Source organism: Antechinus flavipes, chromosome 3, assembly GCF_016432865.1.
Source record: "Antechinus flavipes isolate AdamAnt ecotype Samford, QLD, Australia chromosome 3, AdamAnt_v2, whole genome shotgun sequence".
NCBI classification, from domain to species: domain Eukaryota; kingdom Metazoa; phylum Chordata; class Mammalia; order Dasyuromorphia; family Dasyuridae; genus Antechinus; species Antechinus flavipes.
The window spans coordinates 327,890,290-327,916,582 of NC_067400.1; the positions used below are offsets into that span (position 1 = coordinate 327,890,290).

At 32.6% G+C, this 26,293-nt stretch overlaps 1 protein-coding gene across 4 annotated transcripts in view; it reads left to right on the forward strand.

Annotated features, from left to right (window-relative positions):
- Positions 1-26,293, forward strand: part of PPP2R3A (protein phosphatase 2 regulatory subunit B''alpha) — a 214,947-nt gene that overhangs the window by 49,969 nt on the left and 138,685 nt on the right. For 3 of the 4 annotated variants that reach the window (XM_051985596.1, XM_051985597.1, XM_051985598.1), the window contains exon 2: positions 13,911-16,405. In XM_051985596.1, coding sequence (XP_051841556.1) covers positions 14,402-16,405 — 2,004 coding nt within the window. In that variant the 5' untranslated portion in view covers positions 13,911-14,401. Of the gene's footprint in view, positions 1-13,910; positions 16,406-24,747; positions 25,180-26,293 lie in introns of those variants that run through there. The other variant, XM_051985599.1, reaches the window with a different exon arrangement.

The window sequence follows — 26,293 nt, forward strand, 5'->3', positions numbered from 1 at the left end:
TTTCTTCAATCCATCATTCATAACACTGTCAAATTAATATACCTTGTACACACATATGATTATTAATTAGTACCTGTCAAATAAAGTCTAGCTTCTCAGCTAGATATTATATATAATTTTTCCTCTATGTGGCTTATTTCTCCCATTCCATTTTAATCTTCTAAGCAGGGCTATGGCTTATATTTGTATACTTACCACTGAGTATTGAGAATGTAGTAAATGTTTATAAATTTTTGACAAATTCAGTTGTCCATAGCATTCATTTAACTGGTGCAGCCAGATGGTACAAAGGATATAGCACTGGGCTTCAAGTCAGGAAAACCTGACTTTAAATCTTTTCTTAGACACTTATTAGCTATGTGATCCTGGGCAATCTTTAAAAAGGGCACTTAACCCTGTTTGTCTCACTTTTCTCATCTGTAAAATGAGCTAGAGAAAGAAATGACAAACCTAGTATCTCTGCCAACAAAACCCCAAAAAAGGTCACAAAGAGTCAGACAGGACTGAAATGATTGAACAATTAACTTAATACATATTTTCTTTTTGTTTTCAATTGTCATTCAACTTGTCATGGCCCTCATAAGTTCAAGATTTATAGGTAAAGGGGATTTTAGACATCTAGTCCAATCCCCATTCCAGAAATAGATCTAGGTTTTCCCATGGTTATAAAAGCAGTAAGCCAAAGTGCAAGGATTCATACCCATTTCTCTAAATCCCGCACTTTATCTATTACAAATTGCTTTCATCTCCCATCTCCATTAGATTGCAAGTTCTTCAGAGTTTGAAGTTATTCTCTTTTTTTTAATTTAAAATACAAAATAATAAAAAAAATTAGAAAAAGAAGAAAAGGAAAACAAAACAAAACATAATATTGTCATATGCCCAGCAGAATATCAGGGAGTATTCAAAATATCTAAAAATAGATTTCCATTTCAAGAATGCATATATAATAAAGATTATATATTATATTATTCATGACTGTCATCTTCTCTTTGCTTCCTTGTAGATTATTCTTTTATTCTCTGTTGTGTACTTTTTACTTTATTCTTTTTTTCTCCCCCTTTCATCCCCTTACTTCTTCTAAGCAAGCTATAGTTAAGCACAGGTATATTGTACACATACCCATGTGTGTGTATATATATGTTTTTTTTCATATTTATATTTCATATTTACATACACACCCATTTACACATAAAAACACATGTATATGCATACATCCATCCATATGTATTATATGTATATTCTATATACACGCATATGCATTTTCACATATGTGAACATATATCTATATAGCTGACATATAATGTAGATTTCTCTCTTGATTGAATCTTTGACTTTGTCTGAGATAAGTGATTACTAGTTCCTTTCTAATTAGTTTTATTCCTGATCCTTGTTTACACTGTGTATATCTCTTATTTCCTTTCTCTGCTGACTCTACTACTGTAATTCTAGTCCTTAACTTGCTTTGCTATTACTTAACTCATCCCACCCATGGATTCCTTCCATATTTTCTCCCTTCCTCTTTATTCCTTTCCTGTTAATCTATTTACCTTGTCCCATTAACTAAATCCACTTACCCTTCTATATCCCACTTTTACAGATTTTGAAGGGTGCTAATATGTATCCTTTATGATATGTATGTGTAGACAGGTTTTCTCTAAATGTTTAACCCATTCCAGATATGAATAGATTTTTAGAAGTATCAGCTGTCAGTTCATCTTCTGCACCTCATTTGCGTGGCATAATTGCTATTTTTTACCATTTCCTTCATACTTTGGCTTTTTAGCCCCAAATCATACTCTGCTCTGGCCCAATCTTTCTTTTGAGCTATTCAGTTACTGATGTCAAACCTTAAACATACAGTATATATTTGCATATAAAAAATGTAAATCATTTGTCCTTGTGGAGTCCCATGAAATTTATCTTTGATGTTGGCTCTTATATGTTAAATTTTCTCTTGAGTTCAGGTTTGATTGAGACAAAGTCCTGAAAATCTGCAAGTTCATTAAAACTATTTTTTGTTGTTGTTGATCAGTATTATGATTAGTTTTGCTGGATTTGACATTTTTGGCCACAAGCCTAGGTTTTTGTGTTTTGTTTTGTTTTGCTTTTTTTTTTTTGATTGTTGATATATGTTATTTCAGGATCTGTGGTCCCATATAGTAGCTGTATCCTGTACAATTTTAATTGTAGCTCCAGAATATTTGAATTGGTGGGGGTATTTGTTTCTTGTAGAAATTTTCTCTTTGAGCTGAGGGTTTTAAAATCTGGTAATAATATTCTTAAGTGGTTTTTCCATGCAGGATTTTTTTAAGATGGTGATTGGTAGCTTTTTCCTATTTCTACTTTCCCGTCTTGTTTTTCACTCCAGGACAATTTTCTTTGATTATTTCTTGCATTATTGTGCCAGTGTTCTTTTTTTTTTTTCTTTTTCTTTTTTTTTTTTTTTTGGTCACAGCTTTCAGGCAGTCCAATTCTTATATTTTCTCTCCTTGATCTGTTCTCCAAATCTTTTATTTTTCTTATAAAATGTTTCACATTCTGTACTATTTTTCTTCATTCTTTAGATTTTGTTTTATTATTTCTTGGTCTCTTTTAGTGTCACTGGTTTCCTCTTGCCCAATTCTAATTTTCAAAGAATTATTTTCTTCTTCAAGACTCTCTCTTTTTCTAGTTGTTTCTTTTTTTTTTTAAGTTTTTCCTCAATTTTTCATTTAACTTTTGAAATCTTTTATGAGTTGTTAATTCTTTCAGGGTAGGTGGCCATTTAACATTACTCTTTGGGGTAGAAGAGGCTTTTTTATTTCACTGTCCTCCTCTGAAGATGAAACCAGGTCTTCCTCCATTTTCATAGTAAAAATTTCTATGGTTGAGTTCCTTCTTCTTTGCCTGTTCATTTTTTTTTAAATGAGAACTATTAGTATAAGCAATTCTAATCCTGAGGTGGAGGGATTAATTGCCTCTAGCTTCACTTCAGCTCTATTCTCTGACCTGGAACTCTAAACCAAAAACTCTATTGGCTACAGCCAGCAGTGCCCCTGCCCCACTACTTCAGTATTCACTAAATGTGCTGGTTCTTTCTGGCCTAGAGCTGTGTCTCAGCACAGCTAAGGCCTTCCTAAATCAGCCAAGGTTCCATAGACTTCCTGGTCTCAGACTCCTGACTTCCTATGATATGCGGGAAGTGAAACTTCTTATGTTTATGGCTGAGGTTTCCTCCCATTTCATCTAGCCCCAGAGCTCTTTACTTGCTGTTTCTGGAGAAGTAGCTTTGAGGTATTTACCCTTCCTACCAGCTAAACCCCATTCCTAGCGTCAGTCTTTGGGTCTTCTTGAGTTGTCCCAGCAGGATCCCTGTTTTTATTTGTTTTTCACTGGTCTATGTTCCCTGAGATGCACTTTTGTTTTGTTTTTGAGGGCAATCTGGAGAGCTTGGAATTTTCTGACCTACTCTGTCATCATCTCAGAATCCTCCCTTGATGTTGTTCTTGATATCTTTACTTACTTCCTTATATTCTCCCAAAATATTTATGACTGGTTACTCTAAGGATCTATTACTTACTTCATCTTGCCACATGTTAAAATAGTAATAGGGTTTTTTAGTCATTATTTGGTGTGTTTTTTAACTTATTCTTTCAGTTCAAACCAAAGTTGGTTTGGTTTGTTTTTCTTTAAGGTCATTTAAGCACTGAAGAAGAAAGAACCATTTGTTTGACCATACCTCCCTGCCCTGATTGGACACTGACTACTCTAAGAAGGTCAGCATTCGACAAAATATGAATCAGGCTCTGGTCTCCCCCTTGTACAACTCTGCGCTCCCGTGTCCATTTTCTCTGAGAAGCTTCCTCTTTACTGACACATTTAATATCTTCTCTGTGCTTTTCTTTTCAAGTTTTCAGTTGTAGTCTCCTAGAAGAAATTAGTTCCTAGAATATTACTTCTATAAGACCAAACCAATAGATGATGCCACCTGCTTTTATTTCACTGGTGGTTTAGTTTCTGGTCTACCTTGTGAAACCACTAGGCTTTCCTTGGTAAAATCTTATTTAACTATGCATAAAGCTCTTCTAGTTCTTGTCATTTCGGCTCCAGGTTTCTTGCTTAGGAGAGCCTCCCATTTTCTTTCCTAGCTCCCTTTTAATATAGCACTTTTAGGCCTGCCTCTGCTGGCAGACCTCCCCTGGGGAGTACCTCACTTACACTTGGCTTAATAAACATCAGCAAATACCACAGGGTAAGTTGCCAGTTCTTCAGATCAGTTTTAACCAAAATAACCCTAAATGATTATTCACCTTAAGCCTTTCTGTCTTTAGGAAGGGAAGTACTTCTTTTTCACCATTTAAAATGTTTTCCTTTCTTTCTCATTTATGAAACAATTTTTTTCCTTAAAATTTTTGTCATGTCTTTATCTTTTTTTTTCCATTCTCATTACTAATACACTAACATTATACTTGAATTACTGTAATAGTTGACCTCCCTGACTCTACTCTCTTTCTGCCATCCATTTAGTGTACTGCTACTTAAGTACATTAAAGATCAGTAATTTCCTTACTGCAGGTATTCCCATCCATTGAAAATAATATTTTAAAGCAATTTTAAGATTTACAAAGCACTTTACAGATGTTATCTCATTTATTCTTACAAGGAGGCAGGTACTATTATTATTCCCATTTTATAGATCAGGAAACTGAAGCAAACATAATGTAAATAACTTGTCAGGATCACATAAGTAGTTAAATGTCTGAAGCTATATTTGACCTTAAGCCTTCCTGCCTCCAGGTCCAACACTCTGCCCACTGTACCACTTTGCTTCCTCAGATACAGATGGCAATTCCTCTGTAACATAACAGATAATTCAAGAGAATTGCCGTGGCTGAAAAATTCATTATCCTATGACCAATGTAATTATGAGCTTAGGTTATCTTTCCCTTAGGCAGAAGAAACACAGTCTATCACTAGACTCATATTCAAAATCCTTTCAGATGGGTTGAACTTTTCCAGAACTTGTTCTCAGATGATATCGCTTCCAAGAACCCAAAGTCACCCCCACATACTACAGTGAGGTAACACAAGAAGATTTAATGGAGCTGGTAGACTAATCTTCCTAAAAATGCTCATTTCTTCATGCTACTCTCTTGCTCAAAAAACATGAATGGCCCCACATTGCCTAAATGATCAGTTATGAGTTCTTGGCTTTCAAGGCCCTCCATAATTCGATTCCACCTTACTTGTTCAATCTTGTTTCTTTCCCACTGCTCCCTAATACACACCCTTCACACTAATCAGATTGTTCTCATCACTATCACACAAATAAAGCATGCTTATTCTTGCCTTGGTACCTTCTTTCATCGTGTTTTCCACACATGTTCCTCCCTCCTTTGTCTAAATCCTCCCTATTCTTTAAGCCTAGCTTTGTATTCTATAAAGCCATTCCCTACTACTCCAATTCACATTGACCTCTATGTCCTTTGAACTTCTTATAGTTTCTAATGGGCAAATTAATTACTCTTGCATTGTTCATTCTTTTTTATGTAGTAGTCTTAACTCTCTCTGACAAAAATATTATTTCCTTCAGGACTAAGGGCCACATCTCTGATTTTTTTGTATCCCCCCACCATATGCCTAGAACAGTATTGATATGTGCAAGTATTCGATTAACAATCAATATTGATTGATTTATTAATAAGTGAACTTCACTATAGTTTCTACTTCAAGAGGGAAATTTACTGCTTACTTTGTATCCACTAATCTTTAATAAAATGGCTTAAAGCTGTGAAGTATTCATCCAAATAAATATGGGATAAAGAGGGTAATGCAGTGTAAGCAAAATGCTGGGATAGTAGATTGCTTCTCTCTTGATAGTATAACTATGAGTAAACATTGGAAAATTAATAGTATAATTATATTTTGGTTACTTCAACTTCAGTCAGATATCTGTTATATAAAAATCAAAAAGCTTTTCTATGGACGAAGTCATTGCACCTAGACTCAGAAGAAAAGCTATCAATTGGGGTAGCAACTTTGTATTAAATATCTGCTAAGTTTATGTTTTGTAAATATTTGGAGTTAATTATTCTCTGTAATATTTGCAGTAATATATACACACAAACACTCACACATGCACAAAACCAAGATCCATTCCTAAATGTACATGTAGAATAAATAAATGCCAAAATTGCCAGCTGTTAAAATTGCTAGTTATTAAAGTTATAAAATTGTTCCAAATCGTTAATAATAAGAGAAATTTAAATTTAGAATACTAAGGTTTTTTTTGTTCTCCCAGCAGATTAGCAGAAGTGAGAAAAGAGATCCTGCTAGTAAGGATCTACCCCAAGGACTTCAAAGAAAGGGAAAACTATATATATATTTGTGTGTGTGTGTGTATTGTGTATGTGTGTGCATATATATGTAAATGTTCATAGCAACATCTTCTGTTAAAACAAAGAACTAGAAACAAATAAGTGCCTATATATTAGGAAATGGATAAACAAATTTTGGCATGTAATAGAATATTATTTTGTTATAAGAAATGACAAATCTGAAGAATTCAGAGTAATATGGGAATAGACATGAACTAGAACCAGAAACAGAGAAAATAATTATAGACTATAAAAATAATGTTAAAAAAAAAAAATGAACACTGTGTAAAGACCATGTTTGATCCCAGAGAAGAGAAAAGGAGATGGATTTCAACTACTTTCTCTGAGGAGGTAAGAAGCTATAGGTGTGGGATGCTGCATATGCTGATGCAGTTATGATGATTGTTAGTTTTGCTGAAGTTTTCTTAATTCTTTATTACAAGTGAAGGCTGGTATGACAAGAGTATATTTAAGGAATATGAAGTATAAACAAAAGACATCATTAAGAAAGAAACATAAAACATATGTAACATATATATATAAAACTTATAAGAATAAAATTTTCAATATAATTAAATAATTAAAACAATATTCACGGTTGATGGGAGTGTGTGGATGGACATAAAGGTGGTGTGCTTCAAACTGATCAAATATCTGAATGCAATAAGGTTCTGATTTTATAGTATATATAATAAGCTAAAAAGAAGCTAGAGAAAAAACCAAATCATTGCGGCCAAAGATTATTAGAAAAATTTTCATAAAATAGATGGAACTTTTGTTGGTCTTTGAAGAACAGATAGGAAGCTCCATAGAGAGAATTATCTAATTGTTAAGATCATGAGCAAAGTTTTAAAGGCAGAAATGACCTTGGTGTGTTGGGGACTGTAAGATTTGTTTGAAGGAAGCTTAAGTTTTGTGTTGGGAAATATATCAAAATGAAATTGAATAAATAATACAGATCCAAATTATGTATTTCTTGAAAGTAAGTCAATAATTTGAGTCAGTAAGAATTCACTAGTTGATTACTATCTATGAAACCATTTTGTGCTAGAAATTCAAAGAGAAAAATGAATCCTCAAAAAACCCACATTCTATTGGGGGAGGGGGGAGAGTGTACATATTAAGTAAATGCAAATTATGTTTGTGAATATATATACATGAAGTAAATACAAGGCATTTCTGAAGTGGAAAAAGATGTTCAGTTAAGGGGAATCAGCAAAGGCCTTACATAATAGGTGGCACTTGAACTGTCGTTTGAAGGAAGCAAATAATTCTATAAATTTCTCTATGAAAGGAGAGCATTCTAGACAAAAAGAATAGTCTGTGCCAAATAACAGAGAAGAAAGATGGAATGTCATGTCTGAAAAACAGCAGTCGACTCATTTGGCTAAAAGGCTGAGTGTTTGAAGAGGAATGATGTGTTTGTAAGCACACAAAGGTAGGCTGGAGCCAGACAGTGAAGGAATTTAAATATCAAAGAGATGAATTTGTCTTTTCTTCTAGAATCAGCTGGTAACCACTAAGATTCTTAAATTTAGGAGTGATATAGTCAGAGTATTTCTTTTGAAATACCCCTTTGCTAAATGAGATAGATTGGAGAAGCTTGAGACCAAGAAACCTGTCAGGTAGCTGTTGAAATAGAAACGAAGAGAGGTGATGAGGGCAAAAACTATAGTGGTAGAAATATGAATGCAAAGGAGACAGAGTGTTAGCACAATTGTGGAGGAAGAATCACTAAGACTTGCCAGCTGTTTGAATGGAGGAATAATTAGAGTAAAGCAACAACAATAAGCACAAAGTCACTAATATGGGTAATTAGAAGGATCTGTACCCTCAATAGAAATAGAGAAGTTAAAAGAATTTGCAGGTATCAGGGAGGATTGTTTAGGATGCATTGAATTTAATTTTAGCTGTTTATTGGATGGACACCCAGTAGATAATAAATAATAGGACTACAGATCAGGACCAGCATAAAACAATCTGTTAGTAGTCTACACAGCTATCAGGTCAATCAGAAAATATTTCAAGCAGCTAGAAAGAAATAAATCAGATATCATGGTACCATAGGATAAAACAAGATTTAGCAATTTCAACATTAAAAGATTAAAGGGCTTAGAACATGACATTCCACAGGGCAAAACATCTAGGATTACAAATAAGTATTACCTACCCAACAAAACTGAGTAATCTTTATTTCTGGGTAGGATAGCTGGGGGAAGGAATATGTGAAATAGAACATTTTTAAGTATTCCTGAGCTAAATATAAATTTTTTGACTGACAGATATAAAATTCAAGAGAAACACACACACACACACAAATAAACAGGAATGAGAAATCATAAGGGTTTCAATAAGTTAAGCCCATTCATGGGAAAATAATTTATAATCTTAAAAACTTGTTCCTTATTAGAGCAGTTGGAAAGAGTATGCAAAGACAGAGGACATGGGTATAAGTTGAAAATGATGGCATGATTAAGCAAAAAATTAAATTAAGGAGTGAGAAAGAGTAATGTACTGAGAGAAGGGGAAAGGGATTGGTAGAATAGGATAAATTATCTCACATAAAAGAGCCACAAAAAAGCTTTTACAATTGAGCGGAAAATTGGGGAGATTTTTAGGGGGAACCTTACTCAGAATTGGCTCAGAGTAGGAATAATGTACATATTCAGTTGGGTTTAAAAATCTGTTTTATCCTACAGAAAAAGCAGGAAGAGAAGAAAAAGAGAAGGTATGATAGAAGGGAGGACAGATTGCGGTAGGTTAAAGACAGAAGCAAAATGTTTTTGAGAGGATTGGGTGAAAGGAAAGAGAAAATAGAATAATTGTGGGGAAATATAATGGAAGGAAATAAACAGTCATCATAACTGAAAATTTTTTCCAGCCGGTTTCTCTAAAAAAGACCCCATTTCCCAAATATATAGAAAATTGAGTCAAATTTATAAAAAAATAAGAAGCATTCCTTGTTTGATAAATGGTTAAAGGATATGAACAGGTAGTTTTCAGACAAAATAATCAAATCTATAATCATATGAAAAAATGTTCTAAGTCACTATTTAAAGTATTAAAGAAACACAGGTTCAAACCTATCAAATTGACTAATATGATAGAAAAGTAAAATGACAAATGTTGGAGTATATGTGGGAAGATTGAGACACTAATGCACTGTCGGGGAAGTTAGTTTACTGATTCAACCATTCATTAGAATAATTAGTAACTGTACTCAAAAGATCTATAAAACTTTTCATGCCTTTTGACTAGTCAATACCACTATCAGATCTGTATTCCCAAAAAGCTTAAAAAAACAAAAAGAAAAAGAACCTGTATGCTTTTTTAATGGTAACAAAGAATTGAAAATTGAGGGCACGTCCATCGGTTGGGAAATAGCTGAATGAGTTGTATATAATTATGATGTATGGATACTGTTTTGCTCTAAGAAATGACAAGCAATATACTCTCAGAAAAATCTGGAAAGACATGAACGGATGCAAAGTGAAATGGGCAGTAGCAGCAGTATTGTATAGGAGGACTATAACTCAATATCATTAATGAATATCACTCAAAATTTTAAAATAATGTCCTTTCAGATCAACTACAACAATTTAACTAAAAAATCACTCATATAACTAAGTTAGATTCATAGCAGAATATAAGAGTAATTTAACATTAGGAAAACAATCAACATAATAACTTGAAAAAAATTCCAAAGCATATTTATCTCAAATGCAAAAAAGACTTTTGATGAAGTATAAAATTCATTTCTGCTAAAAATTCTACAAATTATAGTCATAGAGATATCTTTTTAAATATAAAGTATACTTATCAAAAACAAAATATATATAATAAGTATATCCTAGAAAATTTCCTAATGAATAGAAAGAGAAATCTCATTCAAAATAAGTATGAAATAAATTAATGAATAAAAGAAATTTGGAGGGCAATCTTACAAAGCACCAAAATATTTATATAAATTCAATTACAAAGTGTTCCTTGCAGAAATTTGAAAAATAACAAATAATTGGAAGAATATTAAATCCTCTTGGCAATGCAAAAATAACAGAAATGATAATACTACCAAAGTTGATTTACCATTTTAATACCATACCAAACTATCAAGGGGGGGGAAGGGATACTTTATGGGAACTCAATAAACTTATTTGAATAAATATTATTTGAATTTGAAATTATTTGAATATACAAAAATCAAGAATATTAAAGGAAATGATGGGGGAAAAGATTGGAATTAAAGGAAGAAAAATAGTTCCAGACTTCAAAATATATTATAAAGTATAACATTCATCAAAACCACATTAAATTGTTTTTAAAAGTGGGACTATGTAAGGGAAAATCAGAAATAGTGGAACTCAACTCAATATTCCTTAAGTTTTAAAAAGATAAATTATTTTTTTAAAAAATCTACTTGATAAGAACTACTAGAAAACTCAAAAGCAGACTGGCAGAAATTAGTCTTAAACCAATATATCTTAAACCATAATAAATTCAAAATGGATATGTAGGCTTAATATCAAAGACCATACTATAAAATAAATTAGAAGAAAAGCTGATCAAATATTTTTCATATCTATGAGTAGAAGATGTATTTTAACCAATTAGGAGAAAGAGGCAGTTATAAAAGATAAAATAAGAAACTAATTCCATGAAACTTAAAAACAGAAACAAAATTAATACATCTAGGATAATAAAAGAGTTTATCAAATATAAACAACTAACAACTGTATCTTTATGAATAAAAGCCATTTTTAATAGATAAATGGTCAAAGAATATAAATGAACAATTCTCAGAATTTCAAACTATTAATAAAAGCAATATAAAAGAATATTCCAAGTCACTAATAACAAGAAGAAAAATGCAAAATAAAAGATTATCCTGAGATTTTTTTCCTCACACCTAGAAAATTGGTAAAGATGACAAAAATTGGAATAGTTTTTGTGTTGAAAGAGATGTAGGAAGTCATTGCTGATTGAACTGTGAAAAGTACAATCATTTTGCAAAGCAATTCAAAATTATGCAGAAATTGGGAAAAAAAATAAAAATAAAAATGTTTACACCCTTTTGTTCTAGTTATTACTATTAAGCATGTACCCCAAGGAAGTAATTGTTATAAGAAAAAAAAGTCCACATGTGCTTTTTTTTTTAACTTATTTTTAGTTCTGAATTCTCTCCCTCATTACCCCCTCCCACCCACTGAAAAGGCAAGGAATACAGTACTCAGTGTCTATATATATTCATGCAAAATATATTTCTGCATTAACCTTGTTGTGGAGGTAGGGAGGATCAAGAAAAATACAGTGAAAGAAAATGTTTCAACGTGCATTCAGAATTTATCAGTTCTTTTTCTGCAAGTAAATAATATTTTTTTTTCCCATTATGAGTCCTCTAAAGTTGTTGTAAGTCACTATATTGTCAAATTAACTAAGTCCTTCACAGTTGATTATAGTTACAGTATTGAATTACTGTATGATGTTCTCCTATTTCTGCTCATTTCACTTTGCATCATCTCAAATAATTCTTCCCATGTTTTTCTGAAACCAACTCCTTCATCATTTTTTATAGTGCATAGTATTATATCACAATCATATGCCACAATTTGTTCAGTCATTTTCCAACTGATTGGTATCCCCCTCAGTTTCCAATTCCCCCCCCCCCAAAAAAAAAAAGAAAAAAGAGCTGCTTTAAATATTTTTGTACATATGGGTCTTTTTCCTTTTTATTTAATCACTTTGAGATTTAGCCTTCCTGGCAATGTTGCTTGAGCGTATGGTTATATAGCCCTTTGGGCATAGCATAGTTCCAGTTGTTCTCCAGAATGGTTGGGCCCAGTTCACAGCTGGTGCAATAGTGTACATATTTTTTCACAACCTCTTTAGCATTCCCCATATACTCTCTGTGAAAATATTCATAGTATTATTTTTCATGGCAGCCAAGAACAAGAAACAAAGTAGATGTCCATCAGCTGGAGAATAACTAAACAAACTGTGGCACATAAATGAATCCCTATGAGGTAAAAAAGGATGAATATAATGAATACCTAGAAGCACAGAAATATCTATATGAACTGATGCAGAGTAAAGGAAACCAAGCTAATAAAATAATATAAACAAGTACTATAACAATGCAGATGAAAAGAACAAGTACCACAAAATAATAAAAAACCCACATTGTGAAATTATTAGGACAAGCATGTCCCTAAAGAGGTAGAAGGAAAGATCTTTTCCAGGGGCAAGAGTCCTTAAATGTGGAACATGGCGCATATATTTTTAGATTTTTTTTTTTTTATTAATTCATTGGTTTCACTTATTTTTTCCTCATTTTGTTTTTAAAAATCTCTGCAATATGAAATTGCTTTCAGTGAAACAGGGGAAAGAATGGTGACTATATAGATGTAGGATAGAAAAACTGAGAAGGGATTAAGAATATATTTTGTTAGGACTGTATGAAGTAAGATCCTCTGCTAAGAGGAAGGTGGGAAGGCTTGAACAAAGAAAATAAGTTTAGTACAGCAGCTCTGGAGAATAAAATGTTTAGGAAAGAATAAAAGGATTACCCAGAGGCAATCGAGTCTAGATAAGATTAGATAATATAAATATGTAATAGACTTAGTCAGCAGAGTTGTGTGACTTCTCCAGCACAGTTCAAGCATACAGAGAATAGGAATAGGAAGGGAGCCAATGAACATTAGGAGCAAAGCAAAGCTGGAACTTGGTGGGACAGGGGTGCAAGGGATTCAAACATAGACAAATAATGTGCAATTGAGCTAGTTAACTGTAGCTTCAAAACTGAGAAAGGAGCAAAGTGAGGAGCAATGTCTTGGAAAAAGCACTGAAAGATGGGAATTTTGGATGGAGAAAAAATTTAGTGTAGGAGTAAACTTATAGGGAGATTTTGAGTGATAGGAAGTATCAGTTGATAGAGTACTTTGTGTTGTTTTTTTAATCATAGAAATGGAGATTTTATGGGAGTTGGTATAATCACAAATGTGATCATTCTTATGTATATCTAGCTGAGATATAATGAAATTTTAGTTCATAGATATATTACAACTTCTAATATGAGGACAGAGGTTATATAGAAAAGATAATAGTAAGCCTGCTGATGAATTCTTTGAAAAAGAACGGCCTTGTAGCCAGAAGATAAATACTATAGAATCTGGATAGAGTAATATGTTTGAATAGAGTGACTCTCAAAGGAGTTTCTACTTCATTAGCAAGGGTACATTGTATATATAGCATTATTATATAAAATGCACTTGAGAAAAGTGAGATTTTGGAAAGAAATAATTTGCAGACAATTATGGTAATCCAGAATTTGAAGTGATGCATGTACTGACTGAATAAAGATAAGGCACAAGAGACAGTCAAGATGTGAGGATCATTTGGATGAAAACCACTGAAATGGTGTTTTTGATTTCATTACTGTGTAATTTGAGAAGTAAAGGATGAAGAAGAATTATAAGTTGCTTTAGCTCTCTTAATATAAAAATGTATTTGCTCTTAATTATTTCTCACTTATTTTTCATTTTTGTTTTATTCTAGGTTACCCTTTCACTCATGGAAAAATGGATCATTTCAACCCTTGGAGAACTCAGCATTCACAACGTTTAGAGCTTACTTTAAGTCATTTAACTTCCATTTCAATATCATAGAACTTGCTGAAGAACTGAAATTAGATATTTTGTTTAAAAAAAAAACTTCAATGTAGTTCTATGAATTATCATGACATAACTGCCATGTCCAAGAAGGTTGAGACAAACAATAGATGCTATGCCCAGGACTAGTGTCTTCTGCAATGTGACTTTTCATTCAGTCTCACATGTGCACTAGCTACTGTATCATAGCAATATATTCTACTGTCAAATTTTGTTTTCTTTTGCAAGAAAAAAAAGGAACACTAATCAACAATAGCAAGTTATAACTAAAATTTAAATGTCAAAAATGTATATAGCCTAGATGAAGAAACTAGGAAATCTAAGTTGAACCAGAACCTTTTTATAAATTTAGAACCTCTACTAAGTGGATTTTATGTTATGGCAGCAGCATACAGGCTTGTGGTTAGCACTGTGAACTATTACAACAGTGTTGTCATAGATCAGCGCTTTCAGCAGGCTATACATTATTGTACTGGAACTTGTCAGACCTTCAGACATGGAGTTGACTGTATTGTGGTACATCATAGTGTTTGTGCAGAGCTCTTGCATATCCCTGTCTCTGGTGTCAAAAATGCAGCACATAATCCTATATTTTTACCTGAGGAAAATAGTCTTTCCTTGGCTGAGAGTGAAGAAAACCATCAAGTCCTCCCTGGTATACCTAAGGTCAAGAAAGTTTCTGTGGTACAAAGCACCTGCAACGTAAAAGACATTGCAGGAGAAGCAATCAATTTTGCCAGTGGAAAAATCAAGGAATTTTCTCTTGAAAAACTTAAGAACTCTAATCATGTAACTTACAGAAAAGGAAGAAAAGTTAAGAGTGACTCATTTAATAGGCGATCAGTTGATTTTGACCTGATCTTTGGTCATTATGGTAGTGATGGGAACTATCCATCCTTTGGTTTACTCCGGAGTTCCTCACTTGATGAAAAATCTGTGCCCCATAGTAATTTACTTGAAACAAATATGGCTTCTTTGTTTCTCCAAAATTTGTCTGAAGAAAATCTGATTACCCAGATATTGGAAAAACATAAGTTGGACAGCTCTTCTTCTGGGACAGATATAAAAATGTGCTTGGATATCTTGCTGAAGTGCTCTGAGGACTTGAAAAAATGCACAGACATCATAAAGCAATGCATAAAGAAAAAATCAGGGAGCAATATCAATGATGGAAATAGTCATGATTCATTTTCAAATTCAGAAACTATCTATATGAATGTAATGACCAGGTTGGCTTCCTATCTAAAAAAGATACCATTTGAATTCATGCATTCTGGACATAATGAGAATACAGACTTGACTGAATTTATTAGTAATTTGCCAAACTTAGAGCCAACTCCCTTTTCCCCAATATTTGGCACTGAACAGCCCCCTAAATATGAAGATGTTGTCCACTTAGCACCAGAACCAGGGCAGTTCCATTCAGTTGAATTTCAAGACAAACATGAGAGTGTTAAAACTGGAACAGTGAAATCTATTCAGCCTAATTCCACAAAAGGTCCTTCAAATTCCTTACAAAGTTTAGAGCTAAATGACCCCAGAACTACAGAAATTGTCCAACTTAAACCACAGACTTTAACTGTGAATCCGCTGGAAAGTGTTTCTTCTACTGATTTCATGGAAACTCTTTATATAGAGGAAGAATCAGATGGGAGAAAAGTATTTGATAAGGAAAAAAGAGCTGAGAACAGCTTTAATCAGGAATCTTTAGATATGAACAAAGCTAAACCAGAATTTACAAACCATAATAACAATCTTGAAAAATCTCCTACCTTAGTACAAGCTGAAACTCTTGGCAAGGTGGTTGAAAAAACAACTTTTGCCTTATCCAAGGAGAATCCTCCATCCAAAGTCACTAAAGTTGAAGATAGAGATCATATAGGGACTATGAAACATAATAATCAAGAAGAAATAGATAAACTATTATTGGACTTGGAGTGTTTCTCACAGAGAATGGAAAACACATTAAGGGAGCCTCTTGCCAAAAGTTGTGATACTGAGTCTTTAAACAACCCTACTCCTTTGGCTGGGCAGATACCTTTGGATCTTGAACCCAAATTTAATGACTCTTCACTTTCAGAAAAATCTCCGTCTTCCTGTTTGACAAGAATTATGGAAACCAATGGACATAAAATAGAGGAAGAGGATCGTGCTCTTTTGTTGCGTATCCTAGAAAGCATTGAGGACTTTGCTCAAGAACTAGTTGAATGCAAATCAGGCAGAGGAAGCTTATCACAGGAAAAGGAAATGATGCAAATTTTGCAGGAAACTTTGACAACTTCCTCCCAGGCTCGATCATCAGTATGTCAAAATCATACAAATGCTAAAATTAAAGATAGTACTGCAGTGGTTTTGATTCAGCAGAGTCCTGAGGTAATCAAGGTAAGATCAATAATCTTTTGTCTTGAAGTTTTATCAAAGAAATATTTATAAAATAAATACACATGAAAAAATGCCTTGGTTGATTATTTTAATGTTGTTTCTATTGTGAAAATGCATGCTTTAGCATATTAATACTTTCACTCATTTCAATTAGCCTGTCAAGTATTGGTGTACCTTTTCCAGTAGTGCACAAGGAAGGCTTTTCAGGTGATATAAAATACAAGACTGGTGCCTGCTTTGGGGAAGTTAATCTAGTTAAAGCTAAGATGCACAAAACAATCAGAGAACAATGTACTGCTAAACAATATGGTCCTGACTTTTAGGAAGTATCATTTAAACAAGTGTCTGATTAATCCCTGAAAATGAATAATAGGTCATTTCTTATTAGAGAAGAAAAGAGAGATGACAAATATTTCTTCACCATACACATGCAAAGAATTTATAGTGAATCTTTATATTCTTTATATTGTTAAGACTTATCATATTTAATACTGGTTATTAAATAAATACCTAACCTGTCCTGCCATCACTGCTTTGGGACATTGTGAGAAAGGAAATGGAAAGGAACCATCTGAATCTCTAAGATAAATTAACAATTAAAAACTTTTAACTTTTCATTCTCCCAGTGATGGAAATAAAGGAAACATTGCTCTAGTTTTCTTTTGACAGCTTTTGAACATTTATACTAAGTAAAGATGCAGTATTAAAAAGCCCTTTCATCTTTCTCTTCTGTATGACTTTTCTCTTACTTTTTCTTTTCCCTTCTTGATCCTTTTTCTTCCCATTTCTTTTGTTTTTTCCTATTGTCCTTTCCTCCTCAAAATCTAAAGTAACAAATGAATGGATCACTAGCTTCCTAGCCCTTTTTTGTACCATGGACTCTTTTGACAGTCTGGTGGAGCCAATGGGACCTTTTCTTATAATGGTGTTTTTAAATGCATAAAATGAAATATAGATAGTTACGGCCAATTATATTAAAATATAGTTATCAATGTTAAAAAAATAAATTCACAATTTCTTGTAATAGATTCCCAAGGGTTCCATGAACCCTCAAATCAACTACCTGCACTAGACAGATTAAAAGTATTCTAGTGAGTTGTGTTTAGAATAAATAGAAAAACCTCATATTTTTGGTGTTAAAATGATCTTTGTTGTTGCTGTTCATTTTTTTCAGTCGGGTCTAACTTTTCATGATCCCATTTGAGGTTTTCTTGGCAAAGATAGTAGAGTGGTTTGCCATTTCCTTTTGCTCATTTTACAGGTGAAGAAACTGAAGCAAGCAGAGTTGACTTGCCCAATGACATACCGTGAAATTTCTGAGGCTGGGTTTTAACTCAGGTCTTCTTGACCCCAAGCATAGTTATCTAATTAGTGCACCACCAATCTACCCAAAAACAATTTTAGAAGTTATTTATTCTAACGTATTCATTGTACAAATGAAGAAATTTGGCAAGGGAATTAAGTAGTTAATGGTAGAGCCAGTATCAGGACTAAGGCCTTTTATTAGGTTCTTTTCATGATACTACATTATCACTTTTCTGGTCTCTCTATCTCCCACCTTAAGTCTTTTTTTTTTTTTTTTTTTTTTTTTTTTTTTGTGGCAGTTAGGATTAAGTGACTTTCCAAGGACACACAGCTAGAAAGTATTAAGTGTCTGAAGTTAGATTTGAACTCAGGTCCTCCTGAACTCAGGTGGGAAACCTTAAGTCTTACAGCTTATTATATTCACTTCAGAGTGTGTCTCTTTGGGCTTTGAGAAAGTGATAAATGGATTAGGTACTGGGAGGGGACGGGGTACAAATTCAAAGAAGAAATGAAAAAAAAAATGTATTTCAAAGAAAAATTTAGAATTCAAAGATTTTTTTAATGTAAAGATTACCATTACCTTTCAAAACATTTAGTTATTAACTGTAAACTTATTTCCTATGAAAATTTTGTTTCCTTTAGTAAGTCATGAGGGAAATGCAACATTGTTATATTTTTAAAAGGTGAAATGACTTTAATACCATGATTCAAGGCAAAGAATTAACCATGAAAAGACAACATTGTTAGTTGACTACCATTAATATGTAATGTGTATTTGTAAAGATTTTTGCCCAAGGATCTTTTAAGTTAAGTTAAGTTAGATAATAAGTAAATGTCAAATGAGTATTATGAAAGAGAGGAAGATGGTAAATAATCTAAAAAGGTTGTGAGGATATGAGCACTAGGTATCATTTGTAAGATCAAAAGAACAATCTTTTGATAAGGTATAGTGATATACTAGCTTGTTTAAAGACATTGTAGTTCTCTAGAATGTCACTATAAATATAACATGAAAATTGTGAAACATCAGAATGTTGGGCAACCAAAAAAACATTTATGACCTGGAAAGGCTTTGCTTTCAGTTTAGAAGCTCTTAGTTTTCCCCCTGCTACTCTACTAGATGTACTTCTTTCATACCTTTAGCTTGATAACCTTTATTTTTAACTTAATTCAATAATAAAACTTTTAAACTGAAAGGAGATATAGATGTTTTCACATTTACTGTCAACTCCTCGAACTTCTTTAGCATCTAAAATCTCATCTTGTTTTCATGTAACTACCAGAAAATATTTGAAGACAACAGTTCTGTTTTCTCTATATCTGTTTTTGTTCAGACTAAACATCCTCATATTCCTCATGACAGAGCGAGCAATACTTATCACATACTTCCTTGAAACCACCTTTTCCCTCAAGTCTTCCTCACTTATGTAAGCAGGTACTTGAAGTTCCCTCTCATCCATCCACTTTAGAAATAGACATTGATAGGAAATTGTATAATATACAATGAAGGGGAACTTCTGCGGACAGACACTAGTTTTATCAATATTATACCAAAAATATGATTGACATATAAACCCAAACCAGATATTTTAGGTATGGTCTAACAGAATAAAGGGAAATTTTACTATTTTGTTTCTTCTTTATGAGGGAAAACAGAAACAAAATAGAATTTGTATTTATTTGCTTATTTACTGTCATCTGTTGTAGTTATTTAGTTCCTTTTTCCCTTTTCCTCCAGAATACTGGACCTGCCAATCTCTTTATCCAGTTTCTTATGCCCAAAGTAGCTTCTTTAAAAAGAGAGAGAGAGAAATTTTATTGTTCTTCAAATTATTTTAGGCTTCAGATTTTTTAAAGGATACTATGATTTGGCTTCACATGTATACATATATATGCATATGTATAGTATATATGTGTACTTACTTGCATATATGTGTGTGTATATGTCTTCCATCTTTTGCACATTTTCTTTTTAAACTTGACCTTAAATGAATTTCTTATTTAACTATTTTATTCTCTTTAAACATTCTTTTGTTTAGTGATTTAATCAACACTCATTCCTTGCAAAATACAAGCCTGACATAATCACTTTAGGATTGTCTTTTCACAAAAGAGAATCTTATGGTAATTTTCCCTTACAAGATGAGCCTTGTACTCTGACCTATTAAACAACTTCTTTTCAAGAAATACCATTGATTGTTTTATTGTATAAGGTACATTAACTATACCTTTCTAAAATGTAGACTAAGAATAGGGATAGAATTAACCCTTTGAAGTCACCAGCTTATCACTATTACACATTTTGAAGGAAGGATAATTTTAGTATTAGGGGTTTTTGGGTTTGGTTTGTTTTAGGGGGAAGGTTATTTTCTTTTTGCTTTTTATAATGGTTATTTTTACTATTTGTTAATCATCTGCTTGTAGTAAAGCCTAGGGTGGTGAAATCAAACTGAAATATGGATTATTTAGGATAGATTAGGTTTATTCCCACAACTTTGTATTTGGCTTAGATTAATTTATATTCTGAAATAATGAAGGGAATAATGTTTACTGAACTTGAAAAAACTTCAACATTTTTGTTTTAAATATTTGTTTTGAAATTGTTTAACTCTAGAAAATATTTAATACTTTAAAATAAACATGATTTATGTTTGGTTAAAAAAAAAATACAAGCCTATTACCCCCACCGTAAGCCTTCTCTCCTAAGCATTTACTACTAAACTGAAGTGTGTACTTCAGTTACACAACTGTGCCAATTAGATTCTTCCACAAAATTATGTTATCTAATATCAATTGGGTCTTAATTGCTACATGGCAATCTTTTTTATCATTGCTTAATTGACTATCATATTTTCCACAAGAGATGTGTGAAATCTTCTATTCTCTCCTCAACACCATCTCCTTTCTCCTTCTTTGAAGCAAAGATGTTACCTCCTGGTTTCCTGCGAAAGTAAAGGCTGTCCATCCTGGTCTCCCATTTATATCCTATTCTATACCTACAAACATCACATTTCATGAATGTTTAAAACATTTTATTAAACATTAAGTATTTTTTGAATCAGAGGCTCTCATTTTTTAAAAGAAGTTCTGTCCTTTTTAGGAAAAAAAGGAAAGAAATATCTTTAAATTTATTAGAGAACTTTGTGAAGAAAAAAGGCAAAAAAATAATTTCTTTACCAAACAGTGATTTGTGGACGATTTAACATGTTTTTTTTTCTTACTCCTATATTTTATAATTGCACATCAATTACATGTTTCTTAAAGTCTTTTTGGATATTACTAATATACTCATACATCATTCTGGAGTTTTCAAGCCAATCCAAAGATAAAAGGGAGGAATCAGTAATTAAAGCATTGAACAATGAAATGAAATGTCTTTTTTCAAAGTGGCTAATGGAATGATATTTAAAAATATTAAACTATAAAAGATTTAAAAATTTAAAACTTCTGAAAATGCTTTAAATGATTACCATATTATAATATTCTGATTTTATGCATATAAAATATCTGCTTCTCTTCTTGATCATTAAAAATTATAAGAAATATAATCAAAACTCCATCATCAGTTGTCTTGATCTGTATTGGCCCACTGGACCTAAATACCTCTGGAGGAGAGAATGAGGCAGATGACTTGCACAGCCTTCCTTCATTCAAATACAATTGACTTCTAAGTCAGTCCATCACCTTCCTGATGTCATTGATCCTCTTCCAAGACAAAGGATAGACAACAACAACTCTTTTTGGTTATTGCTTTCCCTTATGTGACCTTTCCTTTTTAATCTGCTTTGTTGATCCATGTCCCACTCCCTTAACACTAGGTAGTCCACAAAATTTAGTCCTGTTTTCTGTTCTTATGTTTCATCAAACTCGCTGTAGTGATATGGGTTCATATGTAGTGCTAATGGATTCAATTGTAATCTATTTGTAGATTACACACAAACTTATATATGCAGACCCTAACTTCTCAATTTCAGCTCTCCATTCTACACTCTCTTCTGAATGCTAGACTTCTCTGCCTGAATATTCCATAGCATGTCAAACTCGACATATCTCAAACATTATCTTTCCTCATTACAGCAATCCCTTCTGTATTTTTCCCCATTTCCACTGATGTTACACATCTAGTCTCCCAAGTTCACAACCCCAGAGTCATCCACTCTTCTCTCCTCCTTAATAGCGAGCCAAATTTGACCAAGGGAGAGTTATGGTTCAGAATTAGAATGATAGGAAATACTCATCAATCACTTTACAATTAAAAAAAGAAAAGTTACTTAACCATAGAAAAGCCATTCAACAAGGATAGGTTCAGAAAGACATAGTCCCTCTCAATTCCATAGGGAAACCTATCTGGTCAAAACACTTTTGACCTTCATGAAAGTGGCACATCTGTCAGATATAAATGGTTCTGCCTCAGTGTGGGCTGGCCTTTTTATGCTACCGATGGCTAAGATTTTGTGTAGATAGTTTTTGAACCCTAATTCCTTAGACCAGCCAACCAGCAGGACAGTAGCCTTACCACTTAAGGGAAAACTAGCCCAATCCACATTATGGAAACTCTAGCATATGATACTCCTAATCCCACCCTCATCCCATCCAAAAAGTTTTCATGTCTTATTTCTTATTCTATAATATCTCTGACAACTGTCCATTTCTGTACTCACAGGCCCAACACTCTAATTCAGGCTTTTCAACACTTTTCATTTAATGTGATAGATAAAGAAGTGGACATGGAATCAGGAAGATCTGTTTGAATCTTACTTCAGAAACTGGGCAAATTATTTAATCAATCCTGGCCTTGGTTTTTTCATCTGTAATATAAAAGAATGGACTTAATGAACCGCAGTGGTTTTAGTTGTGAATCTATGATTCTTTGGGCCTATGGCCCATTGTAATGACCTTCTGTTTGGTCTCCCTGCTTTCTAGTCTTTCTCCTTTATAATCTGTATTCCACACAACAGCCAAAATAATCACTCTAAAGCACAGTTTTGATCATGTAGCTCTAGTGTTTAGGAATAGTCAATGATTCCTTATTGCTGCCTCTAGGGCACAATACAAATTTTTCATATTAGAATTTAAAGCTCTTCATAACCTGATTCCAAGCTGATAGCTTGCAACATTTCTTTTAAGAACTGTTTGTTTATCCTTTAACTACTCTTCTATTGTGGAATAGCTTTTAGTTTCATATATGCCTATATACACATGTGTATGTGCATGTATAAATGTTTGTAATTATGTATGTGTGTATATATATGTATATAAATGTGTGTGTATATGTATGTATATACACATATGCAAATTGCTTATTGGGTGCATCACATCTCTAAATCATGGGAACTAGATGATCCCAGGGTTGAAGTTCAGAGGGCTCAACTCCTCGAGTTCAATAAATCAATAAATCTTTATTAATTGCCTATTGTGTGTCAGCTTTTGTACTAAGTGCTAGGTATACAAAAAGAGGCAAAAGACAGATCCTACCTTAAATTTAGATATTAATAGGTTTTCTAGATTAACAGGTTTAGACATTTGGACAAATAAGAAAGACCTGAGTTCAAAAATTGCTTCAGAAACTAACTGCATGACTCTGGCAAATCATGTACCAGTGTCTGCCTCAATTTTCCCCACTATTAAAATGGAGATAATAGCAATTTACCTTTCAGGGTTGTTGGGAGGATCAAATAAGATAATTTTAAAGCAAATCTTGAAGTACTATATAAATGCTATCATCATCATCATCATCATCATCATCATTATATACCCAGTCCATTGTGAACAATTGTCAGTCAATTGACTACTTTTAAAATGCCTTCCAAAGGAAATCTACCCATTTGAGTTGCAGAGAAACAATAGAAAGCAAAATAGTTCTCACATCCAACTAAGCAAGAAATAGTAATGCAGTAGGAATTTTGCTTTTATGATAATGATGATGGGGTTTTGATTATTTATTTTTCTTATAATTTTTAATGATCAAGAAGAGGAGTAGATATTTTGTATGCATAAAATCAGAATATTATAAGATGATAAGAATTTAAAGCATTTTCAGAAGTTTTAAATTTTTAAATCTTGTATCATTTAATATTTTTAAATATCACATTCCATTAGCCACTTTGAAAAAAGACATGCAAAATCACTCAATTTTATTTTATATATAGATTTGCACACAGATACATACATGTACATATATCTATCTTATACATATAGTTTTCCGTGTTTTTGTCACCATTTTAATTATGTCACCACAAGCAATTATGTAAGTGCTTTCTGTGTGTGTAAAGTATTGAGATACAAAAATATGCAAATATAAAGCAAAACACACACACACACTAGCCCCTGCCCTCAAGGAGCTCATAAGCTAATATAGGACACAATAGGCAAGTAACAATGTACATATAAAATGGATATTGTAATCTCAGAATTCATTAAATGAATTCTTTTGTTATTGTTTATTTCATTGTTCCAATGCTTTAATTACCAGTCCCTCCCTTTTATCCTTGGATTGGCTTGAAAACTCCAGAATGATGTATGAGAACATTAGTAATATCCAAAAAGACTTTAAGAAACATGTAATTGATTGCAATTATAAAATGTAGGAGTAAGGGGGAAAAAAACCGTGTTAAATCATCCACAAATCACTGTTGGATAAAATTATTTTTGCCTTTTTTCTTCACAAAATTCTCTAATAAATTTAAAGATATTTCTTTACTTTTTCCTAAAAAGAACAGAATTTCTTTTAAAAAATGAGAGCCCTTGATTCAAAATAATTAAAGTTTAATAAAATTATACACATCAAAAGCAAGAAAAGCATCTCATGGTCTTTATTTTAGTTAAGATTAAAGGGTTCATTTATTGCAGCAGTGAGTTTTGTATAAGTTTTCACCTCATTTAAGCTGTAGTTTAACAAGTTAACATTGTCAAAGAAGTTGATATATTTAGGTATAGCTGTAATGTTTCTAATTTTAGCACTTTTGGTAGTGGGTACTTTCCTTCCCAGAATGCTCTGTGCCCACAACATGTGCAAGTCAGTTTGTCATACAGCTACCCAGGAGCAAAGGTTCTGTTGCAGGATGTGTTTCTAGCTTGAAAATTGTGAGAAGGCACTGGAATCCACGATCTTACTGTGAGACTCATTTTGATTGTCAGTTTAGGTGTGGAAATTGTGGCCTCAAGAGGTTAGGAGATCATTATGTGCGAATATTATTTCAATGGGAGACAAGAAACAATTTCTTCATTACAAGACTCATGACTTTTTGCCTATAACATATATATCGTCAAGATTAAATCTGATCATCTTAAGGAGTGTACTGGACAGTTGCTAAGTAAAGTAAACTTGTTTTTCAAAGATGATGATCAAGGAAACCTCTCTTCGAAGGGACCCGGATTTGAGGGGAGAGTTAGCTTTTCTTGCAAAGGGCTGTGATTTTGTTCTTCCGTCACGCTTTAAGAAGAGGCTAAAGATATTTCAACAGACACAGGTTTGAAACTTGTGTTCTTTTTTATTCTCATATTTTTATAACAAATAAAACTATACTCAGTGAATTAAATTCTTAAGTAGTCCTATAACTCACTTGTATCTTGATATTAAAACAAGGAATATGTCCTCTATTCAGTTGTCTATTTGCAGAATGCTATTTGTAGCTAGATACCAACATGTTTAAAAATAGATCTCTCTGACCTGAAGTATAGTACTCACACTTTTCATCAGTAAAAAAGGGGAAAGAGTTTTTAGTGACAATGCAGCTTCATAAGTAACTAGCTATATAGTTAAAATGCATTGCAATTTTTGGTAGAGGAAACATTTTCAGATGATTAGCATTCTAGTGTTAAAAATCTTACTTGTATTTCAATTAATGGTCTGCAATCTGATTACAATAATATACTTTGAATGCAAGAAGGTTGTCTTTTTTAACTTGAATGTGTATACATATATATATGCACATCAGTGTTCACAGATGTATTTTATACACACACACACACACATATACACAGAAGGCATTATTGAGTGTAATAGAATTTTTGTCATTGCTAAGAGAAATGCTGGAATTATTTTTGATGGTGGTAACTCAATTTATGCAATCCACACATACCCAGCTTCCAAGGCCCAGTGTCAGATGGGTATATAGACTAAAGATAATGAGACAAAAGCTTTTCTCACAGTAAATGTTATTAACTATCAGAGAAAACCAAATCAGTTTTCATATAAAATGACTATGTAATATGATTTGATATATAAATTTTAGAGAAGGAAATATTAGCATCAGCATTTTCTTCTAGAGCTGCTATTGACAGAATATAAAATCATCTGGGTTCTTTGGATCACAATATGGAAACAATGAAATTGAAGATATTTTAAATGAGTTTTTGTAGCCATGTGTTCATGATTAAAATAAAACAAAAATTAAATTTAGATAAATCAGAAGAAAAAAAGCAAACTTTATATCTGGTCTTTTGTTATTTGACAATAAACATGTTATAATGATGTTCCTCTATTTGAATGAAACCACTGTAAGCAAACCAGAGAACTTAAAATAAGGAAGATATATAACATTCAGATTGAATTGTAGAAATATGTATACTGGATCATTTGTA